Here is an 18,973-nt window from a genome sequence, read left to right as displayed (position 1 = left end):
TGCTGTGGATTTCACACCTGATGATGATTGCAAGAACATTTTCTTGCTGTGGATTTCACACCTGATGATGATTGCAAGAAAATTTTCTTACTGTGGATTTCACACCTGATGATGATTTCTTGTGTTGCAGTCGAAACGTCGTGAGAATTTTTTATTGTTTTATATTTTTATTATTTTATTATTTCCCTTCTACGTGACTTTACCTAAAGAACCACGAATATGAATCTTAGCACCTGTTTTATTGACAGAAAGACTGAAACATATTATTATTTTTCATACTGGCAAGAAAGGTCCCATGATATGGTAAAACACATTCACCGAACCCACTTATACAGGTAGGATTTTTATTGATGAGCAAACAACTGAAATCAGTTTTTAATCACGTACAATTGTCCTGGGTCCAATGATTAGTTCGTTGTACCACGAACGGAGCGACCCGTGTTAGCGTCCCAGCTGCAGTTAACCCGAATGGCGAGCGATATTTGACCTCGTCTTGTCACTTCTCTCCCTTCACACAGCATTGGCTTGACGAAGGGCTGTTAAATATTCAGTACACATTGTTAACAATGGTGTTCATCTGAATAAATATGTAATGGTAGGTTCAAGCAGCAATGTAGATGAAGAAAGTGCAGCTCTGTGTATAGGAAGCACACCAAAGCAACGACAGCAGTGACAAACTTAGTTTTCAATCCATTACTATTTAATATGTATTTATGTATCATCTCAATGCGATTCATAGCTAGGGCAAAGAATATAACGCTTTCAGGGTCACGGACGTGGCAAATGTGTAAGGGCAGCAAACATAATGTATACATTATGTCCAGGTGAATATATAAGAAATTAGATGTAAATGTAAACATTTTTCTTAGCACATGTACATTGTTTCGGATGTTATCGTGGCAGAATGCACGTGACTCACATACGGACTCGGGCTGTATTGATAACGTGGTGAGAGTCCACTGGGACAAAAGTCTGTTTTACAAGGGAGGCCTGGGATTACACAATCAGAAGGCTGCAAGTCCAAGTGTTGGGCAGGGGTTACAAGTAAGCTCATCAACTCACCATTATAGACAGATTACAGTGCAGTGCCACTTTGAAGTATGGCAACAGCGATTACCATTTGGAGAGAATGGCCTTCCCCGTTGGCATGTGGCATGTCCACCAATAGCACAGGGGCACTGGGAGGGATGAGCAGCATTTGTTTGAGCAGGGAAAACATTTGAACATATCGAGGGTATTTTGGCCTACTCTTTCACACTGGCCAGACATCATGGAAGAGGTGGGAGGACCCACACCTTTTTGTCCCGCACCAACGATGACCACGGTCGGCTACGTACGGTTATAAAGAGGTCCAACATACACACACGCCTTTTAGACACCGCACATGGCCTACTGAACCACGAACTATGGTGCACCCAGTTATACTACTGGGTTGGAAGAAGGGGGAGGGGGGGTTAGGAAACTTGCACCATAGTTTCAGTCTCCACGCTGGGGGGAATGATCCCGGCGACATCTGGACACATCTGGGTCGCAAGTCAAGTCGGTTGCCCACTACACCACGGCAACCACGGCAGCTTCCCGGGGTTGTTGTTGTTGTTGTTGCTGTTTTTGTTGTGAGTAGGCGGGAAGAATACATGCAACTAAACAAGCATCAGCCATACCTGCCGTGCAGATCACGGGTTCTCAGGGGCCTCGGCAGGCTCGCTGCCTGTGTACGGCCCTCCCACGGCCAGGCGGGACATGGCCTTCCTCGCGTGGTACACTCCTGCCGATGGATTCTCGGAGCCGCTTCTTTCCTCGTAGTCCTGGGTGTCGCTGCCCGCGTCTTTGATTCCAACCCCCGGACCAACTGCGCCTTTCAGCTCTGCTACGGATGAGTCTGCCTCTCCACTGGTCGTGCTGCAAAGACAAGATTGGCAACTGTTAAGCTCTGTGTATTCAACAGCGATACGTAGGTGCCTTTCATTTGGGCTGTGAAACTAAAAAAAAGAGAGAGAAGGAGAATGAATCACTTGCATTCGAAGCGAAAGGCTCCTTGAGAAATCGTAAAATGTCTCATGAAGAGAAATGCAACAAACAAGAGGGCCGTGGAAGGTAGAAGCATGGACAAAGATTCGGGGGCTCTTAGGTCAGGTACAAGGGATATACCAGACATGTGAGCAGGTGACCAGCTGCAGAGGGTGGTGAATAAGCGATCACTCCAGGTGCTACAGGACGAAGAGGACCACGATCTGACTGGCTGCCCAAACATCTTACACTGGACGGGATGAAAGCTATTAAGGGTTCTCCGAGGCAAAAAACTAAAAAAGTAACTGCACTCTAACAATACAAGTATTATTATAATAAAAGTATTATGAATTATCTCAGTTGAAATATGCAGAGGTTTGCACAGAAGTGGCCATGCCTCAATGACCAAAAGAATAGGCTATCAGTCGACCAATCCACATCATTAGCGTAATATGGTGAGATACAATATTATTGTTTGTACAACCAAATATTTAGTTTTGTGCAAGCTAACATAGCCTTGCATCGAGGGCATCATGAAAAACAATCACACGTCAGGAGTTTATCGAATCTACTTATACTGTATGTTTGTATTACTTTTTAAAGCACGTCTTCATATGTTCGAAGCATTGTTGAGTGCAGTACCGTGTAAAATTGTAGTGTTATGTTTGAAGGCCTTTACAAACAGGTCTAAGCCAGCTATTAAGATGGCAGTTTAGTAATTAGAGGATACCATGCCATCTAAGTTAAAGGTCATAGTGTGTATGTGTGGGAGGAGTGGGGAGTTGGGGACGATGGCAGGATATGGGGAGTGTTTATGTTCTGTTATTTATGTGCTTCTGCGGCCGTCTGGAACGCTCTTCCTTCCGATATTAGGAAGCCACTGCCGCTATATGTACTTTCAAAGATAGATTCAAAGCGAATTTCATTACAACTTATTTTTGTGTTGAGTTTATTGTCCTTACCCCGCACCTTCGCTTAGCACGGTTAGCTGTGTACGGTGCGAAATAATTTCAACATAAACACGTACGTTTTCAATGTTTGTATCTGGTCACCAACTGTTAAGAAAAGCGAATGGGCTCGGTTGGGCACAGCACACGGTCATGGCTCGAAACGATGACGAGCGATGGTCAAGCATTATAACGGAGTGGGAGCGTCCACCAAGGACATGTAGCGATCACATGGGTTCACGAGCAGATGTTAAATAATAATTAGTATTATTATAACACAGGCCCGTGAGAGGTGGCGCCAGCTATGGGAACCTTTCATCCAAAGGTGTATTGAACCTGGCTGACGATGCTTATTTGGCTCAGTTGGACTCTCAGGAGTCAAGCGATGATCTGACAGATGTGTAGATGCAGACACAAACATAGAAAGTGAACATTTTATCGAAATCAGGCGAGGTTCGGTCTACCGGTTCGTGTCTTACGATGCCGTATGAATAAACATTTTTTATGAGAAGCATAATTGAGTTTGAGTTAATTTTATTTGCTACACAGATGGTGCCGTTTAGACAGTTCCCGGGTGATCTGTGTTTCTGCGGTGAGCACAGCAGCAGCGACAAAATAAATACAAAACTATTAACATTGCAGACGACAAGAACAGAGTCCTTAGGGCATATAGCACAACGAACAAACGAGGTATTTGCCTGTAATTGGTATAAACTGTCATACTTGTTTTCCCCTAACACAAACAACACGGTACACTTCAAAGTAAATACCAAGTGAAATAAATAGAGGGGGAAGTCAGCAGTTAGCCATAATAGAGATACACTTGCCCCTGCCATGGGAACGTGGAATTCACATATTTGGCTCCAGATTGTCAAAGGAGATGAGCTGCCCCAAGCTTGTTTGATTCGAGACTTTGTACTTCGAAGTTACATGGACCATGTTCAGTGATGTGACAATCATATACAGATAAACTTGCATTGTTGGTTGTTGCTGCGATTAAACACTTTATTATTACCAGTGTTATTTGCTTGGATAATGACATGCAGTATTCAGGTACATTTATTTGCCATGAAATAACAAACAAACTCAACTTTTTACAGTTTAACACGTAGGTTTTGGCGACCAATATCATCCAAAATACAGTTATTTGGGTTAGATCGTGTCAATATAAATGTGTTGTTAAACCCGCCACCACCCAACACAGATAATTAGTAAGGGTTATTACGTAAACAGAACATGCCACCATTGGAACCTCATTTGCCAGTATAAATGCTTACCCCGAGCTCTCATACTCTGATGGTGCATTGTCTTTGAGTTGTGCGCCTTTTGGCGTCATCTGGTCCAACACCATGTGAGACTAGGCTCTAAGGAAAGCTGTCTCGGGTGTGGACCAATCAACTTCAAGGACAGTGCATACATTATCAGAGTTATGATTTTTGTTTGCATTATGGCTGCAGGTATTGTGGTCTATGCAAACATGACTCCTTGTAAAAAAAGGTGTCAGTTTTGTTGCCAGAACATGCCAGTTCGTTACTAGTACAGCACACCAGTGTGTTGGAGAGCAAATCCACAACATTTAAAATCTGAGTACGACGTTTCGCCAGTAATTACAGCTAGCATCATCAGGCAGACAGCCAGATTTGTCTGGCTGTCCGTCTGATGATGCTCATTTATCTGGCTGTCCGCCTGATGAAGCTAGTTGTAATTACTGGGGAAACGTCGTACTCAGATTGTAAATGTTGCGGCTTGGCTCTCCAATACACCGGTGTGCTGTACTAGTGACGAATTGGCCACGTTCTGTTTACGTGACAACCCTTACTAGTTGGCTGTGTCGGGTGGTGGCGGGTTTAACGACACATTTATATTGACGCGATCTAACCCAAAAAAAACTATATGATCTATTTTATACATTTCACAATTGTAAATGATAGTCATTCGAAAATCTTCATTTGAAAATTACATGCAAGAGTAAAAAATGTGGCCATGATAATTACTGTATTGGCACGACGATTCAGTTTCTGTTTTTTTGTTTTATTACCCACGTGAGAATTCAAGAAAGCAGGATAGTCTCACATGCAAGAGTGACCTGTGTACTTTTGTAAAATGAGGATACGAATCTCAAAGGTTGTTTGATTAAAGCGTACTAAATCGAGTTTAAATGGCCCAATAAAAGACAATACACCTTTGCAACGCAGCCACTAAAAGTGCATCTTAAATGCGGTATTGCTCGGATACATTTGAACACATCCTTTATTAGGGGGAGTTATAAAAGGAATAGTAAACATAATCCTGGCTTTACTTCACTCCTGTTCACGGTGCAATAAAGCTGTATGGGTCACCTGACTTTATTATCCCTTTAGGGCTCAAAGGTCACGATGCTAAAATCACTGTCGGTCTGCAATTTTCCAAAGTCCGGTCGTCTGACTTGAAGGGATGCCACTGCTAACTCCGGAACAAAGCAATAAAACGGTCGACAGCTGATGTCATATAACCCGAAGAACGTCTAATATAAACAATTTTCAAATAACAATTGATCCGTTTGGCACTATAGTTATAGAACACTTGACTCACAACCTTCCGGTTGTAAGCTCAAATGCTGTCTGCGTGTCACCTCGGGCCCATTATACCCCCGGTTGGTGTGCAATAAGTACCACTTAGTGGCAAGTCAACATGAGCTTACCTCGAGAGTCGAGAGAAACGTGGCCCTGCCAGAAGGACTGGTCATGGCCAGCAAAACCAGTCAAACATTTAGTTATTACATGTTGGTGCGAGGGACTCCCAAATCTCCCCCTTGCCGTCAGCCAATCAGTGAACACGATCAATCGGTATACTCCCAGCTTTCAGGCGCAGTGTTAATACTCCGCTTTGAGAGCAAGAAGGGTCTGGGTTCGATTCCCATCTCGGGAGTTTGTATATGCTCTCCCCTTGATCTGCATGGGTTTCCTCTGGGTTCTATAGTTCCCTTCCATAGCTAAAGAAACATACAATGTAACCGGTATTTGCCAAGCATGGCAATGCTGACATTTTGACCTGTGAATTGTTCAGTTGGGATTGCATAAAAGCAACATCGCCCCCGATTGCGAAAATGTTCATGGACTGTCCTGAAAAAGACTCTGTGAGACTGTCCTGGGTAAACGAGCATAACTAATCATTAATAACAATCAGCACATTTCCATGTTTGGCTTCCTTCGGTGCGCTCATGTCTCTCATCACCTTACTTATCTTAGTCTGCATCTTCGTTCATCCTAGTTAATTTCATTTTGTCACTGTCACGCATGGATTTTGATTCCACATAGCCATCGTGACGCTTGATGATGTTCATCAACTCATTAGCCACCGTTAACTATAAATAAAAACCGCAAACTTTAACACTGCCAGCAATGGAGATGGGCATCTCCTCAAGTGAGTGTGGCTATGATGGAAGTACGTTTAAGTCTGGAAAGAGAGCTCTGTGTTGTCATTGGCCTCACCATGACAGATTGATCCACCAGCTAAGAGGGCCTCCCATTAAACATGGGAAGTTGGGCCAACATTGGTCCAACGGTTTCAAATACACGCCAACGTTGACCCGACGTTACACGTTTACTGGACTGCTTGTAATGTATAAATCACACCAAATGGGCATTTTTATTTACTTCTCAAACAACAAAATATATATCTGCCATAATTCATCAAATGCTCTCTCGGGGAGGCGCAAGGCACTCTGTATGCACTTTGCATTAGTTGCTTGTTATCGTTGAATCTTAAACAAAAACAATAGCCTTGCTCATTGCACAACTGTGCCGGGTGGTTACTGTGTTTGTAAATCTTCATGCCGACGTCCCGTGATCGCTACAAAGGTGGCCACTGTGGGTGCGGTGGGGAAGGGGAAAAGCGTTGCCAGAGGTGGCAGCTGTTTGCGATTGTTCAGAGGGCCGCGACGATTTGTGTCTCCTATGTTCCATCGTACACAAGGTGCGGTGCAACGGCATTTCTCATAAAGTTCGGCGTTAATAGAGCACGAACAATGTTCTTTTCGTGGAAAATGTAAGCAAATTGTATGAGATTTCACAGTCAAAACAAAGGAAAAGCAAATGGCAGCGTCTCTATGCTCACACATGCATTGAAGTCGCACTAATCTCTACTGACGGCTCTGAGCCAACGGTAGAAAATCAACACAGGAGAATGTCAGTCTCTCCATTACCACTGAGCTCTGGGAAATGTGGTACTCATTGATTGATTCTGGAGGGATCTGTGTGGAATATAAGTAACAAAATAAATAAGAAGAAAATACGCCTACTTTTAATATCCGTCCCTCCATATAAAACAAAAGGAACATATATATTTTTACACATTTTATCAGTCACGCTCGAAGCTTGGACTCATATCTAACAGAAAGGGCTCTTACCTATAAAGGTCTGGCAGTTCACCAGCACTAGTTCTTTAGAACTGCTTTTTGTGTTTAGTTTGCTATCTTTCCCACGCACTTCCGTTTAGCGCCGCTCGCTATGGTCGGTGCGAAATAAGTTCAACATACAGTACGTACAAGCAAGCCTGACTGTGAACGACACACTTAAGTGTTAAAACCGGCCCATAATTTGCTTCGTGAGCAACAGATGTTGCCGAAATGACACTCTTCCAGAAGTCCGTGTGACTGGTGGGTTCCGTAAAAAAACAATTGATATGTGTGGAGAGAGCGATATGGGGATGTATTTTTGTGAGCAATGGAAAAGTGGCCGTGGCAGCACCGTGCAGCAGCAGCAGGAGTGGTGGAGCGCAACTGAGGCACATGGAGGCACCTGCAGAAGGGGCTGAGTGGGGTGTGGATGGTGTGGCGGCGCGTGTGGCCGCTGCCGGCCCGTAGCAGCACCATCTTCCTGCCCTTGGCTCCGCCCCAGCTGCCCTGCTGCCTGTAGCCCACCTGGGCAGCAAGGGCACGGAGAGAGAAGAAGACACGCGAGGATGCAGTCAGTTATGGGCGTTGTGGCGATTCACACCCCTGCAATTCAGGACAGGAAAATTGCAGATAACTGTGGATGAAAGGAAGACTAAGGGAATAGATAATAGGAGTGTTCGCAAACCCTATAGGTGCCTCGAATAATACAAGTTGTGGGTAATACGTGTCAAGGATAATAGGGTCATGGATAGGAGGCGTTCTGTAATATATGGCTCTGGTCATGTGGCACCATGGTTAGAGCACTCGGTGTACAATTGAAAAGCAACACATTCATACTATGGTTGTGGTTCAACTTAGCTCATCGCCTATTTCGAGCTGGCATAAATCAACGATGGTTGTACAATGCAAGGTTAAGGCTCCCAGTATAGGAATGTGGCATTTCCAGCACTGGCTCAGGGCCACCAACAGAGAGATGAGCACCACCCTGCTGACTGCTGTATACAATTCGAAGGTCCTTTATCCTCGTGGGCAGATTGTCCCCATCTGTCCGGAATATAATATCTTTCCTGATGAGGTGGCTCGGCCCACGTTTATCTGTCTCAGATTGCTCTATGAGGGTTTCCACACTGCTCACCCATCTGCGAGATATCCCCTGGGTGCGGTGTGTGTGTGGTGTCTTTTTGTTAAGGTTCGTGTCTTCAGGGCCACTGCTGTAGATCACATCGCTGGATCTGCTGCTTGAAACGCTAAATAAATGTACGCTGAAAATAAAATAATAAACAATACTGCCCTGTGTCATTTCGCTTCTGGATGAAGGCTTCCGCACACCATGTCTCTCTCCCCATGCGTCTCTCTACTCGTGTCTCTCTCCACGTGTGTCTCTCTCCGCGTGTGTCTCTATTCCCGTGTGTGTGTCCCTCCATGTGTGTCTCACACGGGGGTTGTTTGACCATACTTCTCTATGCTGGTCGGTACGGGCTGCTGAAGGTGGGGAGGCCAGGACCAACAAAAATATCACGTGCCACTGATGCTTGTCATGTCTGGGAATAAAGTTCAGCTCAGCGGGCTCATAGTGCAATGCGATAACTGTTTTTGGAATGTTTAAAAATACATCAATATATAACATTGAATGACACTTCCTATGAAGGTTGAAGGTTCAATAACCCCCAACCCAATCATGATTTGGTTGGTCGTATACAACACCAACGTGAAAGGTAAATACACGTATGAACAGTTTCATCCCACGTATCATGGTGCCACCCTCGCCATAGCCACATTACTTCTTGATTAGTGAAGGCGAAGCTACAGCCTTGAAGTTGCCTGCTCACTCCACTGTGAGCAGAAAGAGGTCCAACAAAGGTGACTCCAAGGATCACCTCTGCCGAGTGTCTGGCTTACTTTGCCACACTTGCCCGATGTGTCAATAAATGTGGGAGTACCCACACTTTACCTCACCACACGTGACTTCCCAGTCGACTAAGCATGGTGCACCCATTTATACTGCTGGGTGACAAGAGACAGAGGGTTATTTAAGAACTGTCCCCCATTTGTCCACGGCCACGCGGGGAGATTGAACTGCCGACCTCTGGATTTCAAGTCCAGTGTGCCAACCATTACACCACAGTGGCAGCAATCCTTTCTGTATATGCATTTACATAGGCGCACAGTTGCCGAACGAATACATCATAAGGTCGCACTCATTACACACAGAGTACTTGTCACAAATGAAGCACAATACCTTTGCTGATCTCGTCAAGGAGCATAAACCATCAAGCGAACTACGGTCATCCTCGCAGCGGCTTTTGGCGTAACCATCGAATAAATATGGTCACTGCATGGCACGATTTCAGATGCGCTTCTGATATTAGGAAGCCACTGGAGCTATGCACTCTTAAATCTAGATTCAAAACTAATTTCTTCAGAACTACTTTTTGTGTTTAGTTTGTTGTCCTTCTCCGCACCTCCAATTTGCATTGTTGGCTATGTACAGTGCGAGAGAAATTTAACATACATACATGTATTTGTATCCACTTGAATGGCTACTCTCAAAAAAAGTTATCTCTCTGGAAAATTAGATGGTGTGGGTTATCAAGCTGTTCTCCTGTACTTTTGATCACTGAGTTGCAGACAATTTGAAGGTTTGACAATTTCACACACTTTCCTATGTATTGGGTTGGCTCACCCTTTGCTGCTGTATCTTTTTTACGATGTATTATTCTTATTCCAAACCTACCTTCCAAAGGATAATTGCATCTGAATGGGCCCTTTTTCTGGATAAATAAAGTGAACCTATAGATTTGTCAATCGGCTTAATCTATCAATCACCTACAGCTTTCCAAGCTTCCCTTTCATCAAATGTTTTGGTTCTCAATGGTTTGCGTTGGTGCCTTAAAACAGTAAACAAAAAAATGAAGTACTCTACTCAAAACAATATGCGCACATATCCCCACGGGCTCTCATCCTGTAAAGCAAATATAATGAAACAATATAGTATTACCTAATTGTTTATGAATAATCACCCTTGACATATGTCCTGGACAAAGAACTGCATAATGCACTTCTTCAAGGAAACGCTGATGGATTTTGTGTAATGCACAAAGGCCGAGTGCTTTTGACCCGTTTCCGCACGTTGTCTGAAACTCAAGGTTTTGCTGCCCGCACTATTTTTTTCTGGTGCGATCAGTTATTCTCATCATTTGCAGATTCTATGATGGTCATAACGGAGTGGAGGGGGAGCTTGGGATCTACGGATCAAAAGCGCTTTCGGAATGTAATTTATTACCATGTGGTGAGCATGAAGCAAATTTGTATAATCCCATTGACAAACGTAACCCTACACGGACCGGGCCACAGCGTAGAATCTGAGATGGCCTTCAAAGTTAAATAAAAAAAGGAGTGTACTTTTCACATCTTATTCTTCTCTGCAGTGGTAAAGGTCAGTGGTCCTGCTAGCCTCAGGTTATGGAATAATAAACCCAACATTTGTTGACCTTTACTGCGGTTAGCTAAATCCACCTTTTTTGCAGTCACCGTTTGAGAAGGACGGCTGTTATAAGCGTGTGTTTGACCACACATGGCGTGCCGTTTTAAAGAAATACTCCCCACGTTTTATTTTTCTTTACAGTAAACTAAATATTAAGCGTTGATTTTGAGAGCGTGACCACGTAATTCTTAAAGCATATGTCAAAGTAAAAAAAAAGCCCAAATGTCCTCGTACTAGCATGAACACTGGTGCAATGGTTATCTATGTTGGTGGCATAAGTCAATGTGGAAATTACACATTACTAGGCAGGGGCCAGTCTAGCCATGCAATGGTCAAGAATGATTTTCCACAACGTGGTGCTCTTTGTTCTCTCGGCCTCGGATGGATGATAGGCTGGTTGACCTCTGACTGGGATTTGAACTTGTAGATATGCAATTGTACATTGAGTGATATCGAGCCAAAATTACACCAGAATTCATACTTATGCAGTACAATGATGTATATAATATGTGAGATTCTTGTTTGGACCATGAACCTGAATATTTTATCATTAAATTGGAAACATTTAAATAACAATTTACAGCCCTCCTAAGCCATGTCGGTTATTGTTTAACCATACTTCACCATGCTGGTTCGTGTGTGTGTTGGTGAACGGGGGTGGAGCAGAACTGGTTCAGTTATCACTCGCAACTGATGATAACCGCGGCAAATAATCGAACAAGGTCGCCGGGTGCACAGCGCTGTGCCGCTAACCACTGTGCCACCACTCTACCTCGTAGCCTTCACCAGAATGTCAACCTCAGATATTTTCGTAATGATATACTGCATATCGTAAAAATGAAAAATGTATGCACTTATGAAAACAATCTTCCCTGCCAAGTCTACATAGCAACGTTTAAAGAGTGTGTACTTTGGCAATGCAAGCACCTGTTACGTACATTTTAATCAGCCTCTGCCTGAGCTCAATTTGTGTAGCAAGCAGCAGAGGTGCAGCTGCAGTCGACGTTAAAACAACACGGGGAACGTCGGATCTACGGATCTAAATGTGAGCAAGGCAAGGGTCCACACTAGAGGCAGTCAATCTCAAATGACCTGTACAATATCAATCCATCAAGATCCTATATTCAACAAAGTGATATCCAACGATGACTGTAATTGATTCTCCGTGTGACTTCTGCAAAAAGAGACTTACGTCTCTAGTTCTGTATCGTTAGAGTTTTTTTCCCCATAGGTGCATGCTGTTTTAAAAAGTGGAATTCATGGCTGTGACAATTACAGTTTCAGTTTTCATTTATTAGGTATAGCCCTGTGAGCCATTCGGCTCTTGAATCGGGTGCAACCGCAACAAACAAAAACTAAAACATGAACAAGAAAACATCTTTAAAAACATCTTAAAAACAATGGTTGCATCTTGCACATTATATTACCTGATGCATAAGATTCACTGTACAGTTATTTTGGTAAATACCTAAAAAATAACTCACTGGAAGAAGAAACTGCTAACTGTAAGAATGTAGACTAAAGTACGGGCGGTAGGGTGACAAAGTGGTAACACTTGTGCCTCGCAGTAAGGAGTCCTGGGTTCGATTCCAAACTCGGGCACCTTTCTGTGTATAGTTTGTGTGTTCTCCTCCAGTTCTGCATGGGGTTTCCTCTGGGTTCTTCGGTTTCCTACCGTAACTACAAACGAACAATACAATTTGTGTTGGCCAAACATCCCACTTCTGGAAAAGTATCTTGTTACTCATTGTGGCTTTCCTGGGTAAATAAGTGACTATTATTATTATGGATTATTATAATAGTATTACATAGAAAGGAACACCCAACGAGTTTATAGAGGGTGACTACCTAACCCGCTTTCAAATGCTCTCGACACCCCAAACTACGTAACGAAGTCCTCTATTTTCCATTGGAAACCTGTTCGTAAAACAATGGTGAGATCTGGTGGCTTGAAGACGATGGGCTCTGTGAAAGAACCTTATTCATGAAAGAGTTTACATTTTCCAAACCACAAAGACACATGTTGAGAATATGAACCGCTTCTAAATTGGCTCACGAGTACTCATTGGATCCATTTAACTCGCCAAACAAATGCTGATAAAATACTGACAAATGATAGCAAAGCCCGGACCTTCTACTCCTCCACTCGTGGATCGACACTCCATGATCATTCCTCCAGAGTTAACCAACAACCACCGAGCGGTGGGAAATTGGCAACATAATTCCGAGAAGAAACCGGATTATGCCATAGCAATGTGGAATGTCCACCATTGGCTTCAGGCTGCCCATGGAGGTTAGATATGTTCCACTCTTGTCTGAACAGGGAGATACTTTGAGTATAGAATGCTGGGTTCTACGGTGTCCACAAAGATAAACGACACACTTCCCATTCAAGCATTCTAGCCCTTTTACAAGCATATAATAATAGATTTAATTTGGCCGAAAGTACAGCCATTGATAACGTGAAGTGGCCACGATCTTCACAGTACAATTTAAAAGCTACGTCCTTTAATACGTTCTTAAAGCCATGATGAGTTGCGGTTTTGCTCACCGCAGTAGTGTTAAATGACATATTTGATTTTCCCCGTTTAACGTCAAAATAAATCAATCAACATCAACCCCCTGAGCTCACAACAGTTCTGTGTCACAGTGCCAGAAGTATGTTTTCACTTCCTATGTAACATTTAAGTAAGTGTAACATTTAAAAAGAGGGAATATTGGTATGGAAAGCACCTGTTTGTGTAAGCTATTGCGATTTCCTGTGCTTGGCTCTTATACAACGTCTGCAGCATGGGCTACGGCAGCTGTAAAACGCCGTTTTGAAATGGAAAGTTAAACGAGTTAAATAATGTAAAAATTGCATTGCCTCTGGATAGGGGCAATGCAATTTGCCTGAGAAGTGTCCCGCAACAGTCAGTCAAAGAGTATGGTAAATTGTACCTTGTCAAATAGAGTATGCACAAAGCAAACGATATTTACAATAAATATACAAATTTGGGCCTTAACAATCATACGCTCTGATATGCATAAAAATGAAATCCAAAACATATCCCTCACAGAAAAAGTCTGTCGCGTACTTAAAAAAATAAACATTAATCCTTAATGTGCCCAGGCTTTAGTGATTGGCTGACACAAGTTCACGAGGCCACGGATATAATGCAGAAAACGATTTACGTAGTATAACTGATTTGATTTTACAAGAAGTCAATAGAGTTAAGCTGTTGCCATATAATATAAGGAAATTCAGTATGTCAAAAAGGAATGGGTATTTGCCACAGATTTACTCGGGTCGCCGAATTTGTAGAGCAGTGCGCTAACCGTGACACTACCGTTGCCCAGTCACACACACACACAACACTTGTATAGAAAATGTTATGTCTACAATTCTCTGCAACCACTTACTGCTGCAATGCCAAGGGATTAACCTTCTTTTCACCCAGATTAGCCATGTGTTCCAGCATGCACGCTTCACTCAAGGAAAACAAAGATAATGAAACGGCAGGAAGACTCTTCTGTGCATTGCATGGCTTCATGAAAAAAACATGTTACCCACACATATGCATATGTCCCTTTCGTGAAAAAAACCCCACCAAAACTTCCACCCGCTTACAAAAGTCTTGCAAATCAGGGTCAGTGACATTCGCGGTATTTCTCGGAACGGTAACAGGATGTCTCTGAGGTTCCACGTTCCCGCTCTACTTGGACCGAACAAAAGTTATCTGCCCTCTACCCACCTCCCCTGCTTCAGTCAGTCGTCCCCCTCGCCCCCCTACCCCCCTCGCCCCCTCGCCCCCCTCGCCCCCTACCCCCCTCGCCCCCTACCCCCCTCGCCCCCTACCCCCCTCGCCCCCTACCCCCCTCGCCCCTTCCCCCCCTCACCCCCCTCGCCCCCCTACCCCCTCACCCCCCTCGCCCACTCGCCCCCTACCCCCCTCGCCCCCTACCCCCCTCGCCCCCTACCCCCCTCGCCCCCTCGCCCCCCTCGCCCCCTACCCCCCTCGCCCCCTCGCCCCCCTCACCCCCCTCACCCCACTCGCCCGCTCACCCCCCTCGCCCCCTCGCCCGCTCACCCCCCTCGCCCCCTCCCCCCCTAACCCCCTCGCCCCCCTCGCCCACTCGCCCCCTACCCCCCTCGCCCGCTCGCCCCTGCCCCCCTCGCCCCTGCCCCCGCTGCTGCCGTGAAGCGAGCACCTTGACGCCTCTGCCTTTGCTGTAGCTGACGGCGCAAGAGCCGTGGCCGGGCCTGCGCGCGGGGGCCACCGCAGCGGCCGCCGCTTTGCAGTCGGCGGGCGGAGCGCGGTGCGCCCGTCCCATCTCGCACAAGCGCCGCTGCGCCGACCTCAGCGCCGTGGACAGCGCGCCCCGCTCGCCCGTCCTGCGCTCTGCTCGCACCGCACGGACAGACGGACAGGTGGAGAGGGAGAGAGGAGTAACAACGTCGGTTCGTGATCTTTTTTTTACGAGCGGCGAGCGGCACACCGAGAGCAGAGGCCTCTTTTGCTGCTGCTCGCAAGCGAGATGGACGCAAACGCACACGGCCGTCACGACAGGAGTTTGTTTTTATTTGAAGAGCCATTTCTGAGTTGGGAAGCCGGAGCCCTAAATGAACAACAGTTGGATTCAGTTATAATTACACAGTGATTGTTTATATTACTTGGGTCTTTCGGTAAAGCCACGTAGATATATGAAATAATACATTTATTTTATTATTATTTTATTATTTTATCTATCTACGTGGCTTCACCGAAAGACCCAAAGAATATGAATTCCGACAGTCATGAAAGCTTTAAGTCAAGATTTAATGATTGTTTAATACGTCTTATACGACGATTGTTCAATACGTCTTCATACAAACATGCATTACAGTTCACGGGGTAGAGCGGTGGGAACATCTCTTCCAAGACGTCTGGTCGGCGTGGAAAAGAAGGCCAAATATTCCATAGAGGGTTTCTCTAGAGATTCCTCTTGCAAGAAGCCCCTTTGGTCAAAAGTGTTGTGATCAAGAAATTGCAGGTCTGCACCCCTGCACGCCTTTCCGTGTTGTTATTCATGGGCAGCTCTTACCTGTAGAATCAGACTACCCAGCAATATTCATGGGTCTCACCTTGCTGGTGAAAGTCAAAGATTGTCTAAACTGATCCAGTGCTGACCTTATTTAAACTAAAACTAAACTATTTTTTATGTTCCCAGGTAAGGCCCACTGAGCAATGTAGCTCTTTTTCAGAAGCGACCTGGCCACAAATGATAGCTCAACGAAGTGGCTTATCACGCAGAAATATACAGCAGCTAAATACTCTAAACGCGTGTTCTTATTGTGGAGGAGAAAAATCGGGAACATGTGAACTCCAAACATACAGGCATAAGTGTCATGATCGAACACACGACCACCTGCATACCAGGCAAGGTACATCTTGCCACTGTAGCTATTTAAAAACATTGATCGAAGTGATGCATAATTTGCTGATGGACTTACATGTTACTTTCTTTCGTCAATGAAAATGCTGCTGTATATTAATATATTCGTGTGTTTAATACATGCGATGCAATGCTTTGCGCTTTTGCACCTTTACCTTCCCAATGCTAAAACTTAAGAACACCCGCATACAAGCGCCTTGCATGGGGAAGTGCATTGCCTAATGTACACCACGAGAACATTTTCAGGTGTAACAGAAGCAAACCAGTCGCTGTCAGAGATAAGGTGGTGGGCTGCAAACACAAGGAGCCAGTCATTGAAGTGGAGAGCTTATTCAAATACACTCAACAAAGATTATGCTGTCAGTCGACATGCTATCATCAATCGGATCACTTAAACATGATAAACCAATCATGACTCTGCTACACGCCAACAAATGTATCTTTGACTTTGAAGAAGTGACTCGAATCTAGAATGAAAGTCGCACAATGTAATACATGCCAAACTATGCGCTTTACCATCGTCCAACAATTGCTCACGGGTCTGCAGAAAGACGTCCTGAAGGTCTCCCCGGCTCTGGTGACCGAGTAAAACTTCCACTGACAACAGTTGCTGCACAAGCCACTGTCGCACCGTCCCACCAGCATGTGCGGTGCCATGCAGGTTGTTATGGGACGCAGTTTCACAGTAGACTCATCTGATAGGGGAACTTGGCTTTGAAGTCCGGCCAGTCTGACCTTTCCTTCTTAATGCAGCCATTGTATGTTTAAAACAACGCCTGAGACGTATTTCGGTGGCGCTGTTTGATATACAGTGCCCGATCCACGCTCCTGCGATGCGTAATAAACCATTAATGCAGTAATCTGGAGATATCTTGTAACGTAAACTTACAGTCAAATGACTTACAGCAGGCATTGGGCAACACCTTCTTTAGTTTCATCACAGCAATGAATCAAGCTGACAGTGACACAATTGTCCAGGGTAATGTCATGTAGAGATCAAGCAGGCTGGGTATGGGTGCATGACACGAGTGCCCTTGTCTGATTTGTATTGAAACAGGCAACACAAATCAGGCGAGCCGGAGGTTGTGTTCTAACTCCTGGGCCAATGCCATCGTTACGCCTGAGGTGCTTAGTTTAGAGATCCCTATCATAACATGAACGCTATGTGAATCATATAATTTAAAAGTTAAAGGTGCAGCCCTGCAATTGCTTGCATAGGCACTACTGACGGGAAGGAGACATTCCGTGAGTCGGTATTTTAGCTCATTGTACCTTGCTGGTCAGCCGTCTTGGGAGAGGTGAGAATGCCCACATTTGACCCAACCACGTGTAACATTCCGACTGACTAACTGTGGTGTCACCTATTTTTAACTTTGGGTGGACAGAGGTGGGAGGAGAATTTTTTTTCTCCCAATGTTTCAACTGCCCCGCCGAGAGATGGACCCAGTGATCCCTGGATTGCAACTCCAGGGTGCTGACCATTCTTACACCACGACAGTATATGGGGGAAAGGAGGGGACATGGTAGAGAATGCACAAACACGAATTCTGCATCCTTATTATGTTACGGGAAAACGCCGATGAAAGTTGACAGTTTAAGGCCTCCCCAAAACTCACACTATGCCCCCCCTCCCCCTCCCCATTCTTTAACATTTGCAGCGGTGGCGAGATGTTAACTACCTCTCCTGGTATACAGGAGGTCGTGGGTCCGATCCTGACCCTAACGCCTGTTGTATATTTGGAGTTTTGCGTGTCCTCCCCGTGGTCGCGTGCTTTTTCTCCAGGTCCTCCGGTTTTCCCCTCCACATTTAGAAACATGCGTTTAGAGGACTGCATTTGGCTACTCTACATTTCCACGTTATAAGCCACTTCGTTTAGCTATCATTATTGTCCAGGTCGCTTCTAAAAAAACAGCTATGTAGCTCAGTGAGCATTGCCTGGTAAAATTACACATTTTTCGTACTAGTTACTTTTTCACATTCACGATGAGCTGCTGCACTATGATTTGTTGAACTTGCAGGGCTGTTAGCTCTCCGTCCGATGCGATCTCGAGTTTCAGCCCACGTAGTTTGGCACGATGCCAGGATGTTTCACTTCCCCATGCTGGGGGCTTCGTTAGGAACTGCAGTCGGCTTTTCCTTATCGTGTTCAGGTGCCGAAGAAGCTTCCAACATGTGGAGCCGAACGTCAGACATCGTGCTGAATAACCCGCAGTACAACACGAGAAGACAATACATTGGAGAGCTATGCAGCATTGCCGCAAAACCATCTGCTGATGCTTGCACCTTTGATTGCCCGTAGCTCAGGTGGATGGACACACACGGACGGATGGACATCTAACAATGTGTATATATATAGTTTAGGTGAGTGGATAGTCTATTCAGCGCCATGCTCATTACTGCCAGCTGGCGACAATTTCATTCTTGAAACCATCCAGGAAAATCCTCAAAGTGCAGCATCTGCTGTGAAGTGGACATTTACTGGAATACTCCTGTGATGTCATTCACAAGCATAAGTCGAGTCATAGCCAGTTTGCAAATGAAGAACAATGGCCAAGAGGTTATGACAGCCAGTGCAGTTTAACGTTCTCATACCTCACCATCGCTTCCCTGCTTCTGCCAGATTCTGCAGTTCTTGGCCATTTAATACTGACACGCCAAGGTCCGTAGGCTCCCACCAACTGACTTAAAGATGAACCCAAGAGGGTTTAGGTGTACCCCATCAACAGTTATACGTAAAGGTGTAG

At 44.9% G+C, this 18,973-nt stretch overlaps 1 protein-coding gene across 2 annotated transcripts in view; it reads right to left on the bottom strand.

Moving 5' to 3' along the window:
- Positions 1-18,973, bottom strand: part of LOC133350352 (uncharacterized) — a 207,207-nt gene that overhangs the window by 54,312 nt on the left and 133,922 nt on the right. For both annotated transcript variants that reach the window (XM_061564640.1, XM_061564641.1), the window contains 3 exons: positions 15,005-15,195; positions 7,733-7,854; positions 1,662-1,899 (listed from right to left, as the gene is read on the bottom strand). In XM_061564640.1, the coding sequence (XP_061420624.1) occupies positions 1,674-1,899; positions 7,733-7,854; positions 15,005-15,195 (539 nt within the window). In that variant the 3' untranslated portion in view covers positions 1,662-1,673. The remainder of the gene's footprint in view (positions 1-1,661; positions 1,900-7,732; positions 7,855-15,004; positions 15,196-18,973) is intronic.

Source organism: Lethenteron reissneri, chromosome 33 (genome assembly GCF_015708825.2).
Source record: "Lethenteron reissneri isolate LAM-NWPU_2019-01 chromosome 33, ASM1570882v1, whole genome shotgun sequence".
In the NCBI taxonomy this organism is placed as follows: domain Eukaryota; kingdom Metazoa; phylum Chordata; class Hyperoartia; order Petromyzontiformes; family Petromyzontidae; genus Lethenteron; species Lethenteron reissneri.
This window is presented reverse-complemented; position numbering and strand designations above follow the sequence as displayed.